General features: G+C 36.4%; 2 protein-coding genes across 2 annotated transcripts; both read left to right on the top strand.

Moving 5' to 3' along the window:
* Positions 1–8,346: 8,346 nt before the first annotated feature.
* On the top strand, positions 8,347–10,907 carry LOC107740623 (homeobox protein Hox-B10a-like). Its single transcript, XM_016553102.1, has 2 exons — positions 8,347–9,183; positions 10,297–10,907. The coding sequence occupies exons 1-2, from the start codon at positions 8,610–8,612 to the stop codon at positions 10,566–10,568; spliced, it is 846 nt and encodes a 281-aa protein (XP_016408588.1). The 5' UTR covers positions 8,347–8,609; the 3' UTR covers positions 10,569–10,907.
* A 4,302-nt stretch (positions 10,908–15,209) lies between these two features.
* hoxb9a (homeobox B9a) lies at positions 15,210–18,930 on the top strand. The gene is made up of 2 exons (XM_016553103.1): positions 15,210–15,852; positions 18,403–18,930. The coding sequence occupies exons 1-2, from the start codon at positions 15,339–15,341 to the stop codon at positions 18,636–18,638; spliced, it is 750 nt and encodes a 249-aa protein (XP_016408589.1). The 5' UTR covers positions 15,210–15,338; the 3' UTR covers positions 18,639–18,930.
* Positions 18,931–22,587: the final 3,657 nt, after the last annotated feature.

The following is a 22,587-nucleotide window of genomic DNA, read 5'->3' as shown; positions in this document are numbered from 1 at the left end:
TTTGTTGTTGTTATACTGAGCACTCTTTAGTGTTGCCAACATTTCCATCTAATACGTGACTTAATTTTCTCAGTCTTGAAGTGATGTCAACAACAGAGCCATTTACGAGCCTCCTTTTCCATTCATTCATTATCAATACAGCTGGATATGACTTACACCAATTAAGGTTAAAGCATTAAAATTCCGAGAAATGCTCTCTCGCTTAAATAAAATCAAATGTCATATATTAAATAAAAAAATGCATTTTAGTTTTTTACTTAGAATTCTGAGCATGACTCTGCTACCAGGAGAAAAGATGGACATGTTATTTGATCAAGAGATTTTTGCGTGAGAAGCATGATCCTGGCAATGCCCTTGATGTCTCAAAGTCGCAAACATTTATTTATTTATTTATTTATTCATTCATTCATTCATTCATTCATTTTTATTTATTTAGCTCCAAAACATACTGTGTAATAATCAACCACACCTTTTATTTTTTATTTTCTTCAAGTCTAAATATAGAGGAATCGTACGTGAATGAAATGATTGCCAAAACAATTGTTCAGGATCGTTTTTCATTTTAAAGCTTTGAGAGAAGGTGATTTAAATTATTGATTATAATCATGATATTATAATCTTGATAATACTGAACACAGGAGGAGCTTGGTCATATAGCTCTTTGCTTGGTGGAGAGAAAATGCCAACCCGCCTAAACAGACATTAACATAGCATGGCAGTAAAATAACCAAATGTATTAGCATGCAACATGCAACTCATGTGTGAAATTTTACAGGGCACTACAGTTATGCTGACCTTATAAATCGGAGTTTTGGAAGAAACAGAGTTCTCTGATACTGTGAGCTCTAATTTATTCCATTATTTTCTGTGACACTGAAATCATTAACACTTTTATGTCGAGCTTTATATCGTAGCGCACAATTGTTTTAGGGATATGATACACCCGAAATATTGTGTGTGATTTAAAACGCATTTTCTTAGTTGTTGTATTAAGTGCGAAAGTGTTGTGAATTTTGTCATTTTTGCGAGACTTGCTGACTTGAGGTCCAATAAATGTATCACTTAATTCTAGACACATAACTCCATATCTTAGCTCGAAGTTCAGACTTTAGGACATCTGGATGGTTGTGCTTGTGCGGGGATTTGTAATGAGCAGCTGCATAAGCCCGTTGGCACTCCAAGGATGCGATCCTCGGTCCCATTTTTGTCATGTAGGCTATTTAAGCACCAGTGTGTTTTAGGATAAACACGTGACCTGTGTGTACTGTGTGTATTTGTGCTTCAGGATGAAATGAAACCATGCGTTTATTTTGAGCTGCTTTCATTCATTTATAAATCGAAACATTTATGAATCTAAACATCTAACAACTAAACATCAATATTTATGAAACCATTTCATACCAAATCCGTAATTTTTAATTCATAAATATTTAACTTCAACTTTAAAATAACTTGAATCACCTTGACAGGAGGACGTGCAGTTTTTATAGCCTATATTACAGCATGTTTGCAATATTTTCATGTTGAGGACTTGTGGTCATATATAGCCAAATACTGACATCTTCACACATTTGTTTTAGTTTCATATTGTTTCTTATTGATCGGTCATTTGTTGGAAGCTTTCTTGATCAGATTATAAATAAAAGCACAACTAGTGAGAGTAAATAATTAAAAAACTGAATATGTTTGAGATTTTTCATTACATAATGTTGATGCTCTAAAATTAATAACAAATGGGATATTTTTCATGCAAGAACTCTGGTCTGCGTTTGGATTCAGCGAGATTTTATACAGTGTTCACATTATAAGCTCTACATGGCGACAACAATGCTACCATTTGATTTGATTTTATTGTGTCTGATAAACATGCCAGTTCAAAATTTTACATAATAAAAAGAACAATCATTTAATTTTGTTCTTCAATATATGAAGCCATTATTTTTTTTTATAACAAGAAACACTGATAGCAAAGTGTTGTATCTCGGGATATGTGGAAATTTTGGCATAAGTTCAACTCCTTTGGACCTGACAGCTCCCATAACAAACCTCAAAAAAGGGATACCTCCAAATAAAAAAAATCATCATCATTTACTTTCCTTTTCTTTGCTCCAGCTCTCTATGCATTCTCTCTAGAAACACACTCACAAAAATATATTTAAAAAAATGTCTGTTTTTTTCTCCATACAATGAAAATAACTGGATTCCAATACCAATGCTGTTTGGACCCCGGTGTTTTTTTTTTTTTTTTTCAAAATATTTTTTTTTGTATTCTGCAGAAGACAGAATGCATACAGACTTGGAACGACATGATGGTGAGTACATAATGACAGAATTTTAATTTCAAGTTCTACTTTGTAACACGTTATAGCCTATATAAGTGTTGGCTCGGGGGAAAGTCGTACGTAATAACGTATGATGTCAGTTAACTGTCTGCTTACTCATTATAACTGCGGAGTAGTAAAACTGAGGAATGTACATTGTTGGTGAGTTTGCATGAACATTGCTGACATCTACTGGCGACAGAGTGTTACTGCTTACAACTCAGAGGTTGTCCCATTCCGATTGAATGAAAACTCTGCTTTTCTTTGTGTTGTGGAATGCAATTTCAGTTTATTTAAATTTTGAAAGCAACTTTTGTCTAACTTTTGTCGGAGTACAGAGAGGGAGAGAGGGAGGGAGAAACGCGCTACTAAAGGAGTGAAGTGGTGAATTCTTGGAGGTTTGCCCTTCACAGTCCAGCAAGGTCACACCGGATTTCATTGTGGAGCCTCTGATTTGAACACGACTTGGAATTTTACGATTCTGAAAAAGGCGCTCAGTCTCTCGATGACGACACCCACTGCGGGTTTTACGGGAAGCCTCTTTATTGAATTGTTCTCGCTCTGATAGTCATCCAGGACATTGGGCGTGTGTTCTTTGACTTAATTGTCTGTTGGCGGCTGTAAAGCGTCACTGAAATAGTACACAACAATAAAAATTCACCCATGTCCATTGATAGAGATTGTCTGTTCGCATATAAATGAAATATTAAATTCGAAGATTTATTAAAATGCATTTTTAAAATAATTCTAACTTCGTTTACATGATCAATTTAGTCTATGATGACGCCAGTTAACTGAAGAGTTCATTTTGCACAACTCCGCTTTTTCCCAACCTCTCTGATAGGCCTATTATCTTTTTTTAATCTTCGATCCTTCCGTAAATTCATTAAAACGCACACACATATGAGATTCAAGCCATTAATAACATCAAATTCTATTAAATGAGTTCACATGTCAGCAAAAGTTCAGTGAGGTTCCGTTCCGTGTGTAGTAAAGTAAACGCATGACAACATAATGCATTTTGACAAACATGCTGACAGGAAATATTGCTTTCTCTTATTTTCAGTCTTTGGTTCCGTGTTTTTTTAACTAGACTTTAGTGTAATGGCTCCACCATGTGGTCATTATATGTAACGACATCACTCATTTTTCAGGTTGACATTTATTATAAAGGTAGTCATTTAGTTTCCTTTTTTTGTCTTTTTGAAAGACTTATAAGTTTTTCAAATAAACTAGTTGATATAAAATAAGCATTTTTGAATGTTTCCACTCCAGTGGTTGTTGTAAACTGTTGCATGTGTCAGTGTCTTAAATATTTACTTTTCGAAACATGTATGGCTTTGTTTCTAGCTAGAAGAAAAAAAATATAAAAAATTATAAACACTGCACATATAATGTCAGTACCGTGCCTAATAATTACTTTAGCATAATAATTCAAATAACTGCAAAAACATTTGCATAGGGTAAACATTTGTTAGCACATTGTTTTGTAGTTTACTGGAAGATTTAATATTTAATCTGATCATCCACAACCAGTCCCTTACATTCAAATTTTGGTGCAGCACCAAGTCGTAATAATTGCAAAACTGACATTACTTGTCATATTAATCTTTGATAAGAATGCAAAACTTACTGACATCATATAGGCAGACTATCAGTGTGTCAAATTAAACCGGATTGCACACTATAAAAACACAGAAAACATCTTTGATACATTCTAAAGAATAACATTTAAATGAGTTAAAAAAAGGGCAGTTACACTATCTGCTCAAGAGCTTAACACATGAGTGATGGGGTCTAGGGAATGTCTGGTCACTGGTCACAGGTGGCGCTAATATGGAGCAGAGTTTAGTTTCTCTTTGGCATATGGATATGGTCTGCAGCATCCTAAATCATAAACGTTCGTATCCAGCAGAGAGGGAGGCTCTCAGTGCATTTTTCCCACTTGCGTCAATAGAGGGTATTGACTGGCTTAATGCTTGTTTCCCACAACTTATTTAGCACCATTCAGTAGTTTGGCAGTAACTCAGAGTGGAATATGTTATTGTTTTATTGTTCGCAACAGTGTACCTAAAATAGAGAAAGAAACAGAACAAGATGTGTTTACTGACATTCAAGATTGACTTTATTTGAACATTCTAGTCGTTTTAGTTCAGCGTCATGTTCTCATAATATAGTTCACAAATTAATCTTTAACGTTTTTCTTTCTGTTTATACTTATATTGTTTATGCACATTTTATGCATACAAAATAATAATAAAATAAAATAAAAATCTTTGCCTTTTCTTTGTGATTACGCTGCCTCCTGCTGGCAAAAGAAACCAATAGAAGTACGCTCTGGAGGTGTATACAATCGTAGGATGAAATGAAATACAAGGTATCGTAAACCAATAGTACAAGATAACTGTTCTTCCTGACTCCAAAGGTCAAAAAGATTAGCAGATAAAAAGGGTATGTATGATGTATGAGAAACACATTTAGGGAACGCCTTATTCTGCAGCACATGAATTACACATTTGAAATTCACAGACATCTCTTGAGTAACATTTCTGTATTGTATTACACTATTCACTATTGCATTTGTTACATTGCTTAGTTTTAAAAATTAGTCCACTTCGACTGTAATCAATATAAACAACAACAACAACATAAATACGTTCTCTCTCTCTTTTTTTGCAATAAGTTCCATAATGTTAATGTGAACGTCTGTGTATTTAGAAAAAGCCTAGGCTTTTTGAATTGTCTTTTGACATAATAATTTAGTTCTTAGGCGTCTGTGCACTAATTCCAAAATGCTAAAATGTTTTTAAAATCCCTCGGACATTTTATTATAGTTGCCACAATGTTACAGGCAATCCTCTCATGAAGCTCAGTTATTTTACAAAAATAGGTTTTAAATACTTCACTGAAGACAACAGGACGTACATCTGACGTGCATAGCTGAAAACATGCTGCTCTGATCAGATATGTAGCTTAATGCATTTGAACTTGTAATTGCTTGCAGAACTGCCATGGATCCTTGCACAGTTGTAGGTCTGTCTCACCGCCAAGATATTCATACGCATATTTTGAGAATGACATGCAAAGCATTAATGGAGCGCGTTTTGCGCACAGATGTTACTGAAATTATGCATTTTGTGATTCACATTAACAGATCCTTCCTAGCATAGCCAATTCCTGTGTGGCGCACGTTTTTAAGACTGAAAAGGTAACCGTTTGTCTTATAAGTAATGGCTGACGTAACCAGTTGCCAGCGAGATTTATTTATTCACAACAGACTTTTATCCAAAACGACTTACAGATGATGCAATCAAATCAATATTTATAAGATTTTCGGTTTTATGCCAAACCATTAATCTTTCACTAATTTGCATTAACGTGCATGTTATATAAAAAGACAACAATGCCACAAAAAACTGATGCATGCCTTAGAAGTTCAACATCTGGACCTCTAGTCTACTCCAGTCAGCACACACAGCATGTGCATTTGCTAAAAAAAAAAAAAAAAAAAAAAACTAAAATACTAATATAAAATAAAATTATGTTGTATAGTCCTGTTGATCTTTCCCATTCTTGCTACACCTTAAACAATTTCTGCAGACTACACCAGCCTATGGAAAGAAGCTGTTAATTATTCAACCACAATCTTGAACTTTAAGAGAAAAAACAGAATTAGCTCACTCCCCTCTCCTCTCCACACCAGACACATGCTATTTAGAGACGGCTCGGCAGTAAAACTTTACAGCAAATGGAGTGGCTTGGTTGTCATGGCTACAGTTATACGAGTTTGACCGAAGATACTCTCGCCATTTGGAAGAGGCCAGCGATTCTGTTTGTGATTATAAAACTGGAATGTGTAGAATATAGGAAAATTCGATCAGGGTTCCTTTTCTTTGTGGCTATTTGTAAGAGAAAAGGAGTCTAGGACGAAAGACACACGGTACCTGGGATGTTCTTAAAATGCGTTAGGCATGTAAGTCAGAAAATGTTAAATAGTTTTAGTGCAGCACGCCAGACAAAAAGTAAACAATTGCCCGAGACAGGTGATGTCAACGTCAAATCTTTACCGCAAGCAATCATTCATGGGACGTCGAAGGCCAAAGGCCTCTTCGCGCCGAAGCTATTTGGATTTATGAGAACTTATTCAATTTTTCCAGTTTTTATTCCAGTTGTGAAAGAGGGTCTGCTGGAGAACAATGTAAGTGTATTACATTTATACACGCACTGATTTGTAAGTTGTTTATTTATCACCATATGGTTTATCCAGGTTATCAAGTGATTAAGATGATTTCTCTTCTGTGAATGAAACGTCCAGATGTACCTTTTAACTTAATACATTTGGCAATGTAAAAAATATGACGATATGTCAGTGTTAGACATTTGAGACAAGTGTTTATTGTATCATATTCATCGTCGATTTTAAACTTATTTTTAAAGATTTGTTATAAACTATTTCCTTGAATTATAATTTTTGCACTTGAACAATTACAAAATACAACATTAGCCTACTTTACAATCTCGGGAAATGAAGATAGCAGAATATTGTAGTATGTAAGCTAAAAAGACCTCATTTACACCCAGTATGTTTGCTTCAGAGAATATTAAGTTATTTATTTTGATTTTAAAAGCTGGACACTGAAGGCGCACCAGAAAAACGGGTTTCGCCCATTCCGAAACTATAATGACATGTTTATTTTGTCGTCTAATAACTAGTGGATTATGTAATAAGCAAATAACTAATTTGGTCACAAAACCCCAGTCCTGCCGTTGAGGAAGCACGTGGTTTGGCCCTGAGGTTCACGTGCTTGTATTGATCAAAGCTGCTATTAAATGCGCAACGTGAGTAGTCAGGCCGATAAATTCGCAATGGTGCAGGCTTCGACTTATGTAAAGTTTTTAACAAATGTAACATTTGTGGATTTGTGGCTTCATGTTAGTTTTATTCACGATGCTTCAAAATAATTAGTTTGTTGTGTATCAATATTGTTTTTACTATCTAAAATAAGATATAGGTTAAGAAAATCTTTAAACGTCTTTTAATCTTTTAATTCACATCTCGTCAGATATATAAATAATAAATTTAACAAAGTTTATCTACAGAATCTACTGATTATTAGGACAAGCCCATCTTTCTAAAACATTTTATTGAAGATATATTTTTACAGAGTGTTTGCTATACTCCGTTAAAATATTTTGTGCTCTCACTCCTATCTTGTTTTTCTGAAACAAAACATAAATACTACATGCTAAAACCTTTTTATTGGTACCTTTGAAATATTTGACCCAAACTAAATTTGACCCAAAATAAGTTGCTATTTTACTTACGCATATAATCCGTTTTGTTCCTCTTATATATAAAATATAAAAAATACAATAACATAACACTGATAATAATAAAACACAGTTAAAAAGCATACTATAGCTGCAGTTATGTAATAAACTAAATTAATTCATTACTGACAGCATCTATTATAATAAAATAAGAACTATGTTGTTATTATTATTAAACAGCGGCAGCTTATAAATTAATTTGTATACTGTGAATAAAAACATTGCTTCAATTTAATTAGCCTATTCGTGTTGCTTATTTTAGACTCTTATCATCGGTGTTATTTGATATCTATTGGTCTTTTTTTTTTTTACTTTTAATGCCAGCTAATTTAAGTAGGCTAGTTAATATTTTTGGTTAAATATTTATTACCAGTATTTTTGTAACATGTATGGTTGACCTAATTCGCAAAGACAGTGCTAAACGTTAGTTCACCTTGACTATAATTTATTATTATAATTTTTAAATCTTCAAATAATCAATAAGATTAGCCTAATAAGATTGTCTTCATGGGCTTTTTTATTCAGACATTTATCTATAAGCTGGTATAGCATTAATTTAAAAAATCACAATGATTTGGGATGGAAGCTTGATGAAGCACTTGAATTAAGCAGTTCTGCAAGGGGAGGAGTTTGTCCGTGAACCCCAGTCTCTATTGAGCTCGCAGCAGAAGGAAACGTACGTGCGCCATACTGCTTGAAAAGCCAATAGTAAGGACACTGTTGCCTTGGCCCAAAATATGCTCCAGCAATGTCATTCTCTGACAAATTCTCTGCGGTGATTGTCACACTGTCTGAAGGGAAATCTTTCGATAGCCCAAGTCTAAAGGATCCTTTGCGTGGGGCGAACGGAGGCTCACGTCCTAACCTGGAGTGCCAAGTCCAAAATAGCGGAACCACCCCAGCGTATTCGATCGAGCTCCAGACAGTAAACCAGATTCAGAAATTTCCCGGTAAGCCATGGCTCTGCCGCGTCACCAGTTTCTCCATGGAGCTGTGAACTGGGACGGAGCGCGCTTGAGTCCTGTCCAGGTTTCTCATGTCAGCGCGTGCCCCATCAGCGCTTCAGGTCGAAAAGAGGACCCCTTCTATTTTTCTCTGGACCCAACAGGGCAAGCCAGACAGCCTCTCGACATCTCCGCCTTCAGCAGATTCATGACAGATATGGGCTCTCTGAACGGCACTGACGACAACCATCGTCCAGAACCGTCTTTTTACTCCGAACACAAACTCTTATCTCCCAATACCGACACGGATCCAGAGAGTCCGTCGCACTCTTCCCACTCAGACTCCCAACAGTTGCACAGTCTGTCTTTCTCCGCGCCTTCCTGTTCAGAAACCGACAATAAGCCCTATACGCATTATTTAACGACGGAAAGCACTAAATACCCAAGCCAGTGGAGTGAAAGCAGAACCACCGGGAGCATCATCACCACACTGAGCATCAGTCAAAGGAGTAGAAACGACACAGAGCCAAATAATCTCCAGACAGACTTTACCGGGAGCGATAAAACTCACAGAAAGGGAACGCAAGGTGGGTAAACAAGGTTAAAAGAGACAGCAGTGGGTAAAGCAAGCCCATCAAGATTTTATTTTTTCCCTTTCCGAAAGCAATTGAAGGGTGTAGCCACTAAGACACAAAGAGAACCAGGGCTTGAAAATGAATTTATTGCACCGAATTGCCCCAGACAGACTAAATTGCACGTCGTTTCTCAGAACATCAAAACAGCGGAAGGATCCATTGTCAACTGGAAACCTTAGTGTGGGCCAGGTGTGACATTGCTTTAGGACACTTTTTATTCATGTGAAACGAAGAAAGTCTGAACTGACGGTTTGGTATAATTACACACTTCGTGTGTATAAGCTATTGAGGCTATAGGCCTATGATGTAAAGATAAACCAACGTTAGCAGATTCAGAGCAGCCATGTAAAAAATATGTTTTACTATCCTAGTATTTTAGAGCAATATATAGGCTACACGCGTTTTAAGGACTCTGATAAACGTGGCAGAGGCCTAAAATTTCTAAAAGGTGTGTGTGTGTAACTGGTTTGCCATTTTTCCTAAATAGTCTATATATTGAATATTCACTTATGTATTTTATTTGTTTAGCCCGAAATGTGCAGTAGGCTATTTAAGACATTTTTTATTATGCTAAACCTATAACAAAAAATTAAGAACGATTGAAAGTTGCATTATAAATGAGAAAACTTTAAAGGTGACAAGTAAATGTCATTTCAGCCTCTGGAATGTGAGGGCCAATACTTTTTCTTTCTCTTTTTTCCCCTTGTTCTTTTACTTTTTTTTTTTTTTTACTTTTCTTGGCTTCGTCCATTTTATGAACTAGTTATTGGCTAAATATAATTGGTTAAACTCGCTTTAGTTAAGATAATATTTGAATGAACTTCAAAATGTTTATCCAAATTCATATCATGCATCGTTCTCTCCCTTCCTCCTCATTTGTTTTTTTTCTCCCCCTCTCGCCGACCAACAGAGACGCAGTGCGTAGTCTGTGCTGACATTATTTCCTGTCATAAAATGTCGGACACAGCCAGGTAATGGCCGCGAGCGTCAAGCTCCGTGGCTATTTGCTCACTGTGAAGGGCGACTGTATAATAGCCTTGTCTCTCTTTCTCTTTTTATCTGAAGACGTGACTTTAGAAAACGCTGCAAATGGCTGGCTGTCGGCGAAAGCAGGGAGGAAGAAGCGATGTCCTTACAGCAAACACCAAATCTTAGAGCTGGAAAAAGAATTCCTATTCAACATGTACCTGACTCGCGAGCGCCGCCTGGAGATTAGCCGGAGCATAAATCTCACCGACCGCCAGGTTAAGATTTGGTTTCAGAATCGCAGGATGAAACTGAAAAAAATGACTCGAGAGCACCAGACAAGGGACCCTGGCACAAGTTTCACTTTCTAGTTTGCTATGTAAGACGGTTAAAAATACCTAACTCGGCGCACAAATCATTGCAGCTATCATCCGGTGCAAGTGGATTGATGCAACTGCTGCTTCTGATGAATTAACGGGAGGAAACGATCAGTCAAATCTTACTACGGTGTTTCACAATATGTGTTCAATAAGGCAAATGTAATGTACATAAATGTAATACCTTGCATGAAGATGAACAGAAAATTGTAACGAAATAAGAAGAGACGTTTTTGACTGTTCGATGTAGCCTAAGCTTGTCGTATTCACACAAGGCCCATGGACAATGTTTATTGATGTCGTTTAAGTTCTGGTCAACTTTCCAGCGACGTAATATTTTGTAATTAGGTATGGATGTTTGAAACTTTTGTATGTTAATTTGCACTGTGAAGGATTTTTATTATTAAATTTGTATTGTGTTATGAGATGTGCTATATTTTTGTAGGTTTCATTTAAGTGAAGATGAAATGTATCCATTGTTTACTTTTTTTCCATTCTGTCCGAGATTTTTCGGCGCGTAAGAAATAATTCTGAACATATGCTGATGTTACTTGACTTGTTACAGTTCCTCCTCTTTTGTCTTTGTTTTGGTGAACCGCCATGTTGAGAAGGGACAATCCCCAACGTCATTGGCCAGGCAGGGGCCTCTTTTTATAACAGGGGGCAATATAGACCTTTTATTGCCGACAGTCTGGAGAGAACCGGACATGCTTGTGAACTTAAATTACTTTATTTCAAGCAACGTCTTTAAACAATTCTCGCTATCTCCTTTCCCCGCAGTGGGTCAGAAATGTTCCAGTTGATTTCTTGAGATTTTAGCTCTAGTGCCCTCTAATACGTTTCCTCAGTTAAGCAGTCCTCTGTTAAAAGACAGCACTGAAATATGAGTGCTCATCTGGTTCAGTACTTTTGGACGCTAGACTGCTGGCAGCCTTTCAGGTCTTGCCTTTGAACACGGAGAAGACCAAGCTGGTCTGTGATTTAGGTAGTTTCAAGTTGTTGGGCTGGACGTTTAATTTCACAGGAACCTGAAACTGCCTGGATTGCTCCAGTTAAATACACCATTGTCCGTTCAACGTGGAATGAGGATATAGTGTCGACTTCATTGAAAATACTGATTTAATAATCCTTGTAAACGAGCGATTCTTACAGATCATGCTTTTGTTATTATTGCAGTCATTACATCGTGTTGTTTCTTTCTTTTGCATATTACTTACACACTCAGTAACTGGTATATATAATATTCAGTTTTTTTTTATGATGAAAACTTGGCTACAAGCGCTAGTTTGTAAATCTGTTCATCCACAACACTGCATTTCTTCGATAGTTTTCCCCTCCTTTTTCAAAATGGCCTGTTTTTTTTTTACTTCGCGCCGGTGAGTTGGCAGATACAAGTCCTGCACGATTTTAAAACACATTTTAAGTTCTAAAAATTCCAACACAATGCCTCAATTATATAGGTTACTAAACTATTTTATAAATATTCAAATGTTTTAGGAAATGTGATGTTAATCAATTGTGATCACCTGTAAAATTTTTGCAGTTAGAGTAGAATAAACACCTTTTCATGCTGTATAAAACACACACATACATATTTCATATTTTTTATATAAACACATGATCTATGAAAAAACGCGTTTCTTTTGGTCTCATCCGTGTAGAAAGTTGGTTGTTTTTACTGTTGTACTATTGTGTGTATTCCTAACTGAGCAACTGCTGTCTCTCTGGTTTAATTTGTATTTTCACTTAAAGCTTTGTGTGAAGCTTTGTGTGTGACTAGCCTGCCAGTGTAGTTTTCAACAGATCGTTGAAGATCTAAGTTTTTTTTTATTTATTTACATTTTAAATATACAGGGAGGAATAATTTTGCTAAAACAGTTATAATTTAACCAAAAACCGTTTAGAACATATCTCATCAATTCTGTCGTTTTAGAAGCTGTTGTGTTAAGTAATCCACAATAAGTGACAAATCCACAACATCATTTTTTTTGTCATATAGGCTTTATCATATAAAAAAATCTGATTAACTGTGATATTTCTTTAGAACAAACTCATTAGAGCAGTAGAAAACTTCGTTTTGATGTGGAAACTTTGTAAAATTGCATTTGTTGATGATTTGAATTATACACTGCATGGTAACGTTTCCAGAGTGCCTGCTTGTGGTGACTAATAGCGTGCAACAATATTGGTCAATATGCTATCATTGCTGAAGTCATCGGTAGGCTATACCAGCAAAAAATATGGCGAAATTCGAAATTTTACGAATTCTTGCAACATGTAAATTCGTATTACAGCACTGGCCCACTCGATACAAGAAACTCTCCATATTGAAGGTGATACGTGCAGTTTGACCTTCCAGTTAAGGTCCACTCTTCTATACTGAATAAAATAAGAGATGTTTAGGGTACTTACATAATAGTTATAAAACGGTGTTGATATTAAGACATTTTAAACTTTGCTTTGAAAAGGATACATTAATCTCTTTGTTGCTGATGCCTTGATTAGGCCTACTTGAAGAAACTTCATGCTAAAATATCAAACATATCCAGAATGTGGACGAGGAAGATACTGAGTCATGCTTAACAGCCAAAGGAAGCTAACACTATAACGATTTCAAAAATGTCCTACAGATTACGTTATTCTTGTAAATAGATATTTATTTGCAAATACGTGTGCTTAGATGCATCTCGATGATTAACATTTGTTTGAATGAAATTTCTTTGTTCAAAATTTAAAATAGGCGTTGTTTCTTTATAAACAGGAATATGTTAAATAAAATTGTATTTTCTGTGGTCACATACAGCAAACAGTACTTCTCTAAACACGAATTTCACTAAAATAAATACTTGAAACTTGTATTTTTTATTTTTTTTTTAGAATATCCCATCATACATTTTAACTAGCTTGATAGTATGTGGCATGTTCCACGGTATGCTCTTATTCATAGAGGCCTAATTTTACGTAAGGAAATACGATCCAAATAGATTACAATATAGGCTTAATGTGTAGCTTTCGATGCACTTTTTTTTTTAAGATTATGTTTCCTTTTCTCTAGTAATTCTAGCAGAAAACAGAGATTCTTTAATGCACAATGTGAGTTAATGCACTGGTGACGAGTTGATTTTTAAATGTTGTTAAATGCCTTTTAAAACGGCTAGGTTGTGATTTAAGTGCATAGCCTTTTCCTGATGTTCTTTTATTTATTTATTTTGTGAAAAGTTGTCTGTGAGGACCGAAATAAAATTATTGATTGATTGATTGATTGATGTAATTAACATTTTAGTGGTTTTAGAGATATAGAGCAACTTACTGCACAAATGTATCTTATTATGCAACATGCCCTGTTTATCTGTGGTTACGGGTGTTGTTATAAACCTAGTACGAAGCTAAGTATGGGCTATCTAAACTCACATGAAATAAGATGGTAATAGTTGCTTTAATGTCTTTTTTCAGTTTTTTAATGACTTTTGTAAATTTAGAAACATAATTTGCTATTGTCCTTTTGCTGAGGCACAACAGCATCATGTGTTCTATTCATTCTTGTATATTAGGGGCAACTATTTATTGGGCACGGCCAAGACACACAGCAAGTGCTGAAATCACTGTTATATTGTATTACATTGCATTGATGGTCCAAGACATTCACCACAGACAGTGCAATCCTTCCTGAAACATTTGCCTTTTTGCAAGCGTAATTTAGAATTTCTGTTGCTAAATGTTGCAGAGAGAGTAGAATTGACTGGTGTGTATCTGAATAAAGTGATAAAATAAAAAAGAAAATCCTGTTTATTTGTGTGTGTGAAATGAGCGACTGGATGGAATACTAGCGGAGTCGTTCACGGTCCTCGCCACAGGCAGTATATCAGGCCTATAAAAATCAAAGCTGCCTGATGTAGTATTTTATTATAGTATTAAACGACCAAAAAAGTTCAAGTAGTTTCTTCCATAAATACAAGGGGATTGTCGCACGGTGGTGTTTAATACCCTCGTTAACAAAAAATGACTGTTAATTTCCCAATAAAGCTGTTCATTATCTCAACGTACTCCTATTACTCCAAAAAGAAAGAGGTTTGTCTCCTCGGAGGTTTAGACGTTTAAACACGTGGGGGGGTAAAATATTTTAGTGAAAAAAATCGGTTGAGTAAACTTTATAAGCAGACGTCACCGCCTTAGTTTGGTTTTTGTGGTGTCTTTCAAAGTCCTGTTAAATATCTGGATAAATTGCCTATATTAAATAGTTATTGTCACACATTTTATCAAGCAAACATGATCAAGCTCCCATTCAGCACTTATGCTGTAGATCACGATATAATGCCACATCAATTCATAGACAAAAATTTTCTCTCACTTATTATTGTGGGCCATTGTCCTGCATATGCATTTTATTAATATAATGTCAAAACGTTTCATAATTTAAGTTGACATTTTCCCGACTGCTTGTAGATATCTGGAGATATATGGACACGCTCCCATTTTGCATATTGCATAAACAAGACAATTTATTTAGATGGGAAATATAGAGAGCGCAAGAGGAGGAGAGCTCCGTACAGCCTCTTGGCGGATTGATTTACACCCCCATTGACGCTTTATCAGGTTCGCGAAAAAAGTCTGACCAATCACTTCGCTCGGAGCGCACACCACAGCAGCCCGGCTCTACTTCGTTGGCGAGCGAGTAGAGAGGAGTACCGTAAAGAGGGGAGTAAAGCACATTTCTATTGTACATGTTTTCCCTTTAATGAACAGTACGTTATATAATGTCCGAGAATGTCAATTTCTGGAACTCTAAGCAACTACTATGTCGATTCTATCATAAGTCATGAGGGAGAAGATCCGAACGCGTCCCGCTTCTCCAATGTACAGTACTCCAGCGCTAGACAACCGGGACCCGGCGAGCATCCCGAGTTCCCCTCTTGTAGCTTCCAGCCCAAGCCTCCAGTTTTCAGTTCGTCATGGAGTCCATTCAGTTCCCACGCGTCCAATGGCTTACCCGCGATCTACCATCCGTACATAACGACGCAGCCAGTGCCTTCAACGGATACTCGATACCTCCGCACATGGCTCGACTGTGCTCCGAGAGCAGAGCCTCTGCCTGGGCAAGGACAGGTCAAGATGGAGCCGCTCCTGGGACATCTCGGGGAACCACCGAAACTAGTTGGGCAGCATGAGTATATCTTGGAGTCCTCTACAGCACGAGAGATGAATTCTAGTCACAGCGCCGGGTTTGAAGACAATAAGGACATATGCGAAGGCAGCGAGGACAAAGAGGGACCGGATCAAAGTAAGTTATAAACCTAGGAAGTGAACACTCTGTAAAGCGTTTAATGCTGTCATAAAACTAGAACAAAGCAACGGAGAGCAACAGACACCTCACGCAGCCAAGTATGATCATAGCATTCTCAAGTCTTCGCTAGCATGTAGGTTTTTTTTTTAACGAATATACTTTTTTACCCAGATATGTATGATTTAGCCATGCTATACATAGCCTATATAGCATCGCCGAGGACTGTTTTGCTTTGCCTGTAGAGGTAGAGGACTTTGAGTCACGTAGAGGTTTCACACATTTATAAAACAAGCTTTAATTTTCCCATCATATTGTTTGCGTTTATTTCATTCTTGAGTAACTTTTAGCATATTCGATCTCTTTCTATCTCTGATAGAGTCCCTTATTTGCGCGTCAGTGCACTTTAGTGCACCAGCCAGTTTTGGGTCGGCTGTAACCAGCTTTTTTTTTGGTGCAATGACTCTCCAAAGCCTCTCTTACTTATACTATAGTGCAAATGTTAGTTTTATGTTTAGTAGCTCTTGGTTATCAAAACTATTATATGGTTTATTCGCGTTTCATCTGAAACTTGAATTTATTTATTTTATCTAATTCTATTTCTGTGTAAATATTATTGACTGTATATAAGCCCTGAGGTCAAGGTATTTGAGTACCACAAAATAAATATTGCATAAATATGTTTTTTGTGGTAAATCTGGTCGCTGGGGGGATTGTATGTTTTTCCCCGACCTGTTTGCCTGTTCTTGAGCTCCCTCAAGAGTGGGTTTGAGCCGGTGCAGAGAATTATCCATAGAATAATTCCAGCTCATAACCATGTAAGATTATTTATTGCCAAATTATTCCAACAATTTCAGAAATGCAGCTTAATTCTTAGGGATTTGTTCAACGATCCTTTTCGATTTTGTCGCAATGAATTTGAAAAGGCCATTGATTTTAATCCGTGAAATAGACTGCAGCACTGTGAACTAATGGAATTGTGCGCAATAGAAATCCCCAATGTGCTACCCCGGGCGGCATTCCAGAATAAACTGTAGGCAAAAGCAATGATGTTGGGAGTTACACGTCCCGCTTTGTGCTCATGGCTGCCCATGAGAAGGAAAAAGTTATAGCTTTCAAGTCTATTAAGTTATCAGAGGAGCCAACATCCCCATTAATCGTACGTGAGCTCTTTGGGATATGTTGCGTAAAAAAATTCTCAGAGTAAAATACGATTCAATCCAAACAGGCAAATGCAATCCTAAAGTCAGAGGTGTATTGTATTTGAAAACGTTTTGATCAAATTGCCTACATGCAATAAATTAAATTCTAAACTTTGTGTAGCTAATTTGTGGATTTTAATAAATTTTTATTAATGGAAACAAACGCACGTCACTTTCCTCATCATATAGCATGACCCTCTTAGTGTTTCATTGTTAGGGATCACATCTCGGTCCTGTCTCGCAAGTCGCAAGTTATATACAGACGTGTCCGCGAGGCCTCTAGCTGACATGACACGCGCATTAATCATTTTAGATGCTTGTATCTCATTCCATCATAGGAAAATACAGTTGCGTCATAAGATTTGGGATATCGTAGAAAGCTGATGTGTGGCTCGATGTGTATGTCTTGAGGCAGAAGCGATGGAGTTTCCACGCATAGGATGGGAAACAAATGCAAATCTACAAATACGTGGCTTTTTATAACATGCTAGCATACCAATCTGTCTTAGCCCCTGAAAAGTGGAGTTATGTGCCAAACGTTGAAGGTTTTTCATTCGACTAGTATGCACTTTAAGAGAGCATGAAGCACCAGCATGGTAGAAATTTTCCCTTGACGTCACTGAACCCACACAGGTACGGAAGACGTGCACAGGTGACATCAATTTCGTCATGACAGTGAATCTCGAGTCGCTGTAACATTCAGCTTTTCCATGTGCTTGTTAGCAAAAGTCAGCACAACGGAAATTTTTCAGCCTCCCATCTGCATTCCCGACCAAACCACTGAGAGAGAAGACGCTTCGTTAGAGATGCTCTTCCTCCGTAATTCATCCCACATTTCTCCCTAAAAAGGAGATAATCTCATGTCACATGTGACCATATTTTACAGTGCATTCCAGTATGGTTAAAATCCCTGTAGAGTTTAAAATTAAACCTTTCTTTCCCCTCAGTCCTTTTCTTATTTTATTTTTTTCCTCATTGCTTTCACATTCTCCGTTGCAGGGAGATGAATGACATGGATCATCACAGGTGAACTTAGATGGCCTCTTGTACAAATTTGTTGCCTAATGGTGGTTTTACAGTTTAAGCGTAGAGACATTATTTTTTATTATTGCGTATCAAGTTAACAGGATGAAATTGCTTTGCTTTGCTTTCTTTTATTTTCATCCATCATGGTGTTGGTTTTCATGCATTTGTAAGTGATGGCGCCCTAAAGCACTTTATTTTAATAACATTCAGTCTTCGTGAAAGCTGTAACTTTGAGTGCATTGTGAAATGTGTTTCCTGTTTCATATTGGAATCTGTTCTAATATTATGATATGCTCTTCTTGTTTTTGACTGTCATTTGCAGACGACCCATCTGCAAACTGGTTACACGCTCGATCATCACGGAAGAAGCGATGTCCATACACGAAATATCAGACCTTGGAGCTGGAGAAGGAATTTCTGTTCAATATGTACCTCACCCGAGACCGGAGACACGAGGTAGCTCGTCTGCTGAACTTGACAGAGCGACAAGTAAAAATATGGTTCCAAAACAGAAGGATGAAAATGAAGAAAATGAATAAGGACCAGCCCAAAGAATAATAACGCAGACTGGTGCCAGGCGTTCAAGCCTTTTACAAAGAGTCTTTTAAATCTGGAAGCCGATGCAAGAAGGTTTTACTGCATCAAAAAGAAAACGCACACACGCACTCACAAACCATTTTCCGCATGACTGGACAGTGTAAAGCATACAGAGTATAAGGAAGAGGTGAGATGATGCAGAGGAGGGGGAAAACGTCGTGCCTTCTCTCCCTTCTTTTATTGCATTTTATGACTTGTGCGAAAGAAACCATTCATCAGGAAATAAACAGGTGATAAGGAACTGTTTCAACAGGCTAAGAAAAGCTGAAATATTGTGCTTTTTATAAAGTTGTTCTCTATAATTCTGCATTTTTCATCATTCCTTTTGTCATAGACGTGTGCTGATATAAAATGTATTTAACAAAACATAAGCCTCATTCAATATACAAGGGAAGTTTTGTTGATCCGTAAAGCATGTTCACGTGTTTGCTGAAGACGTGAGCTCTCTTTTACAAAATTGTTATTATTGTTATTGTTATTATTATTATTATTATTATTATTATAAGAGCGGAATAAAACAGCCTTTAGTTCGTAGTGTCTATACCATTTGTGAACCGGTTATTGAAGTGTGCTATGCTAACGGTTTTCGAAAACCTTTTGAAGTTTACGATATTATACATTAGCTCCTTTTGACATTTACTTGTGCGCAGAGATTTGTGGTAGACGCACACTTAAATGTCTTGGTTAATTTGAATATATTAATAATAGCAATAATAATTTCTAAATTTGCTTTCAGATTTTTTTTAGGCTATAGCTTCTACCATAGTTTCGTTCAAATAGTGTTTGTATCATTTGGGGTCAAAATCAAGAATCAAACTGAAGTAATTAAACACGAATGAAATGAGTTGTTTTACCTACTAATTTTTCTTTCTTTCTTTCTTTCTTTCTTTCGTTCTTTCTTTCTTGCGCGTTCAAATATCCCAAAATAATCCTTTTGAAAATTAGAGTGCAGGTTCCGAGTATATGTATAGCGTGTCAGTAACCATAATTCGTGCTTAAATGTATAACAAACTTTAATACAGATTCGGTCGCAGTTGTTTACATAAATTTGCGCATGCCTCGTATTGTGTAGTTTTCTTATGTACGTGTTATTGAAAAAGCTAGTATTGATTCGAAGCTGTTTTATGTACGGTCTAAGGATTGTTTTAATTTATTGTGAATACGTTTTTTTCTTCTAAATGGAATGTTTTTTATGTTGTAAAAATAATTTAAAAAAATAATTAATACTTGAATGAGCTGATACACCTAACCTTTTATTTTTCTTATTTTGTTTACACGTTTCTTGTGTCCAGAATCATGTCCGTTGTCCACTGTCAGTGATGTTTTTTTCTATATTTGCTCGTATCTTCATATGGCTTTGTTGGTTTAGAGATTTGTTTTATGTTTTTGTGATTTGACCTAACAGAAATTGAGCGCGGCTATCTTCAAATGTCAATTAGCTACTCCTTAAACGGTTAGATACAACAGTTTCCCACTTTCGTTAACGCACGTCCATTCAAGACACACACACACACAGACACACACACACACACACACACACACTTTTTGTGCTAGTTTCTAACACGCTTGGCTTCTGTACATTTATTAAAAGACAAATAATTAGGCCTACATCACCGGACTTTAACCTGTAACGTAAGATCTAAATTGTTTTTGTACACGACTGTTCTGTCTCCTTTTGTGTTATTGTTTTGTGTTGTTAATCTGTGCTATTGCACTGTTGATGCTGGACTCATTAAAAGTTTACACATAAACCACACACGTTTTGTTATTCTTATGGACAGAGCTATAATGTAGATTGGTGAAAGATACCCAAATACAATATAATTTAAAATGTAATACCGGTATATATTTTTTCTTCTAAATGAGTGCACAGTCTGGTGTATCACTACAACAGAAACTCTCGCGAAATCTAAACGTTCATCATGTAATTAAAATAAATATGCGTGGCTGTGCATGACATATCTTTGTGTATGTGTTATCGATACTAGCTCGACACACTAACATACATTTTTGTCAAATTGAAGTCTCTGCTGCTTTTTATCATTACCATTGTTGTCGTTGTTGTTATTATTATTATTATTATTATTATTATAGCACGTCAACTCTTTACCTTATTTGGCGTGCTTGCCAATAATTGCCCTTTGTTTTTCATTGTTAACAGCCCAAAGTTTATCTAATCCTTTTTGTGCTGTAGCGAAGGACATGCTGTAATACTCTACTTTAATGTTTACTGCATTTTATAATGAGTCATATGTTGTAAATATGCTATCGTGCTCTCGAGCATTCATCTTGAATCGGAATGAAGAAACGTGCAGCTCACATGTGGAAAGAAGAATTACCGAGAATAACAATGACTCATCACTGCTTTGGCTCTCTTCTTAACGTATTATTTGATTCCCCTATGATATTTGTGGTGTTATATTTGGCTGTACCGCATCCTCCAGATGTAAGTTATGCATCAGAAGTCAAGAAGGATATTTTGCCTGCAGAGGCGATGCATGATACATTATGCAAACTAAAAGGGATAAGGTAGGTCTAAATGTTTCAGACTCTGAAGTTCTAGACACTCGATAATGTAAGACTAGAGTCCCACTGTTAGCAGAGAAAATTAGAGTGTAGTATCAAATGCGATGGCAAATCTGGTCATATGTAGGATTAAAAAATAGAATAAGACTACAAAAAATACAATGATTTGACTACAAATTTAGACGGTCAAAATTCTAACAATTATGTAATTGATGCAATTGCAAATTAGAAGAGAAAGGAGACAGCTTAAAAAAGATCTGCATTCAACAGATTGTAACAATTAAATATTTTTGAAGACATTGCCAGTTGTCCTGGCTCACAGATGTGTGCACGAACTCAGCCTTCGTCACATATTAATTCAGCATAAAGTCTGTCCTGGTGATTCTAGGGATGAGAAGAGATTTTGAGTCCTGCCACACCACTAACGCCCTTTATTTTGGTGTTTTGAAAGGAAACAAACTGCAGAAAGGATGTACGCTCGATGTTCGGAGGAAATGGGAAGTCGACTGTCATAAAAAAAGAGAAAGAAATTCAATGTGGTGTGCCGCAATAAAATAATATGACTGTAATAAAACTTTATAGGGTATACATTTCTGAAGGTTAAGAACTAAATGGCTGTAAAGCAAACACTACGCGAGAAAAAATGGAAGAAAATGTGAAAAACGTTTCACGATTTTAATAATTGTAAGGCAAAATAATTTGCGTAAACACTGTGTCTCTGTTGGGGGAGCCTGTTTTTTTCTTTCCCTTTCTCGCATTTGTCGTTTATTGTGTACAGCGTTTGTTCTTTAGCCATCCAGATTCCTTACAGAGTAGGGGGTCGGGGTGGGTGAGATCTGGACTTCCAGATGAGAGCCCTGAGTCCAATTCAATGGACGCCCACCCTTTGTTCCATTTCCGAACGCACTACAGCCCTTATAGCGGGCCATAAAGTGTCACAAAAAGGATTTCTGGCGAGACGTCTGGGATGACCAACGTTAATTTGTTTACAATCTTTGAGACCGGGCTCGAGTTCGCCATTTTGTGGGTATACATCCGATTGTGTCTTGGTGATACAAAGGCCAGTTGCTAAAGATAAATATTTAATTCTCTCAAAAACAAAACCACACATTACATTAAATCTCGCCAACTATAGATTCCCTGAAATGTAGCCCGAAGTATGTTCATTATAGTTTATTATTTTAGTTTAAAATTCAGATTGTTAAATCTGCTTTATTGTATATGAATAGCAAAAACTTGTTAAGAATTATGGTCATGTCGTGGTGTGTGGTTTGGTGGTGTAGTGTAATATAACTACCTACATTACCAATGATGTGAATAATAATGTCATAAAGCTTTAGAATAAATAATAATCTAAAAATTTTCTTTCAAAAAAAAAAAAAAA

This window comes from Sinocyclocheilus rhinocerous, unplaced genomic scaffold (genome assembly GCF_001515625.1).
Source record: "Sinocyclocheilus rhinocerous isolate Xijiao unplaced genomic scaffold, SAMN03320098_v1.1 scaffold705, whole genome shotgun sequence".
NCBI classification, from domain to species: Eukaryota; Metazoa; Chordata; class Actinopteri; order Cypriniformes; family Cyprinidae; genus Sinocyclocheilus; species Sinocyclocheilus rhinocerous.
This window is presented reverse-complemented; position numbering and strand designations above follow the sequence as displayed.

Excerpts from the sequence above, each read along its gene's own strand:
- hoxb9a (XM_016553103.1), top strand. The coding sequence starts at position 15,339 with ATGTCAATTTCTGGAACTCTAAGCAACTACTATGTCGATTCTATCATA. Across the intron at positions 15,853-18,402 it reads CAAAGAGGGACCGGATCAAA|ACGACCCATCTGCAAACTGG; the intron begins GTAAGTTATAAA and ends TGTCATTTGCAG.
- LOC107740623 (XM_016553102.1), top strand. The coding sequence starts at position 8,610 with ATGGCTCTGCCGCGTCACCAGTTTCTCCATGGAGCTGTGAACTGGGAC. Across the intron at positions 9,184-10,296 it reads TCACAGAAAGGGAACGCAAG|ACGTGACTTTAGAAAACGCT; the intron begins GTGGGTAAACAA and ends TTTTATCTGAAG.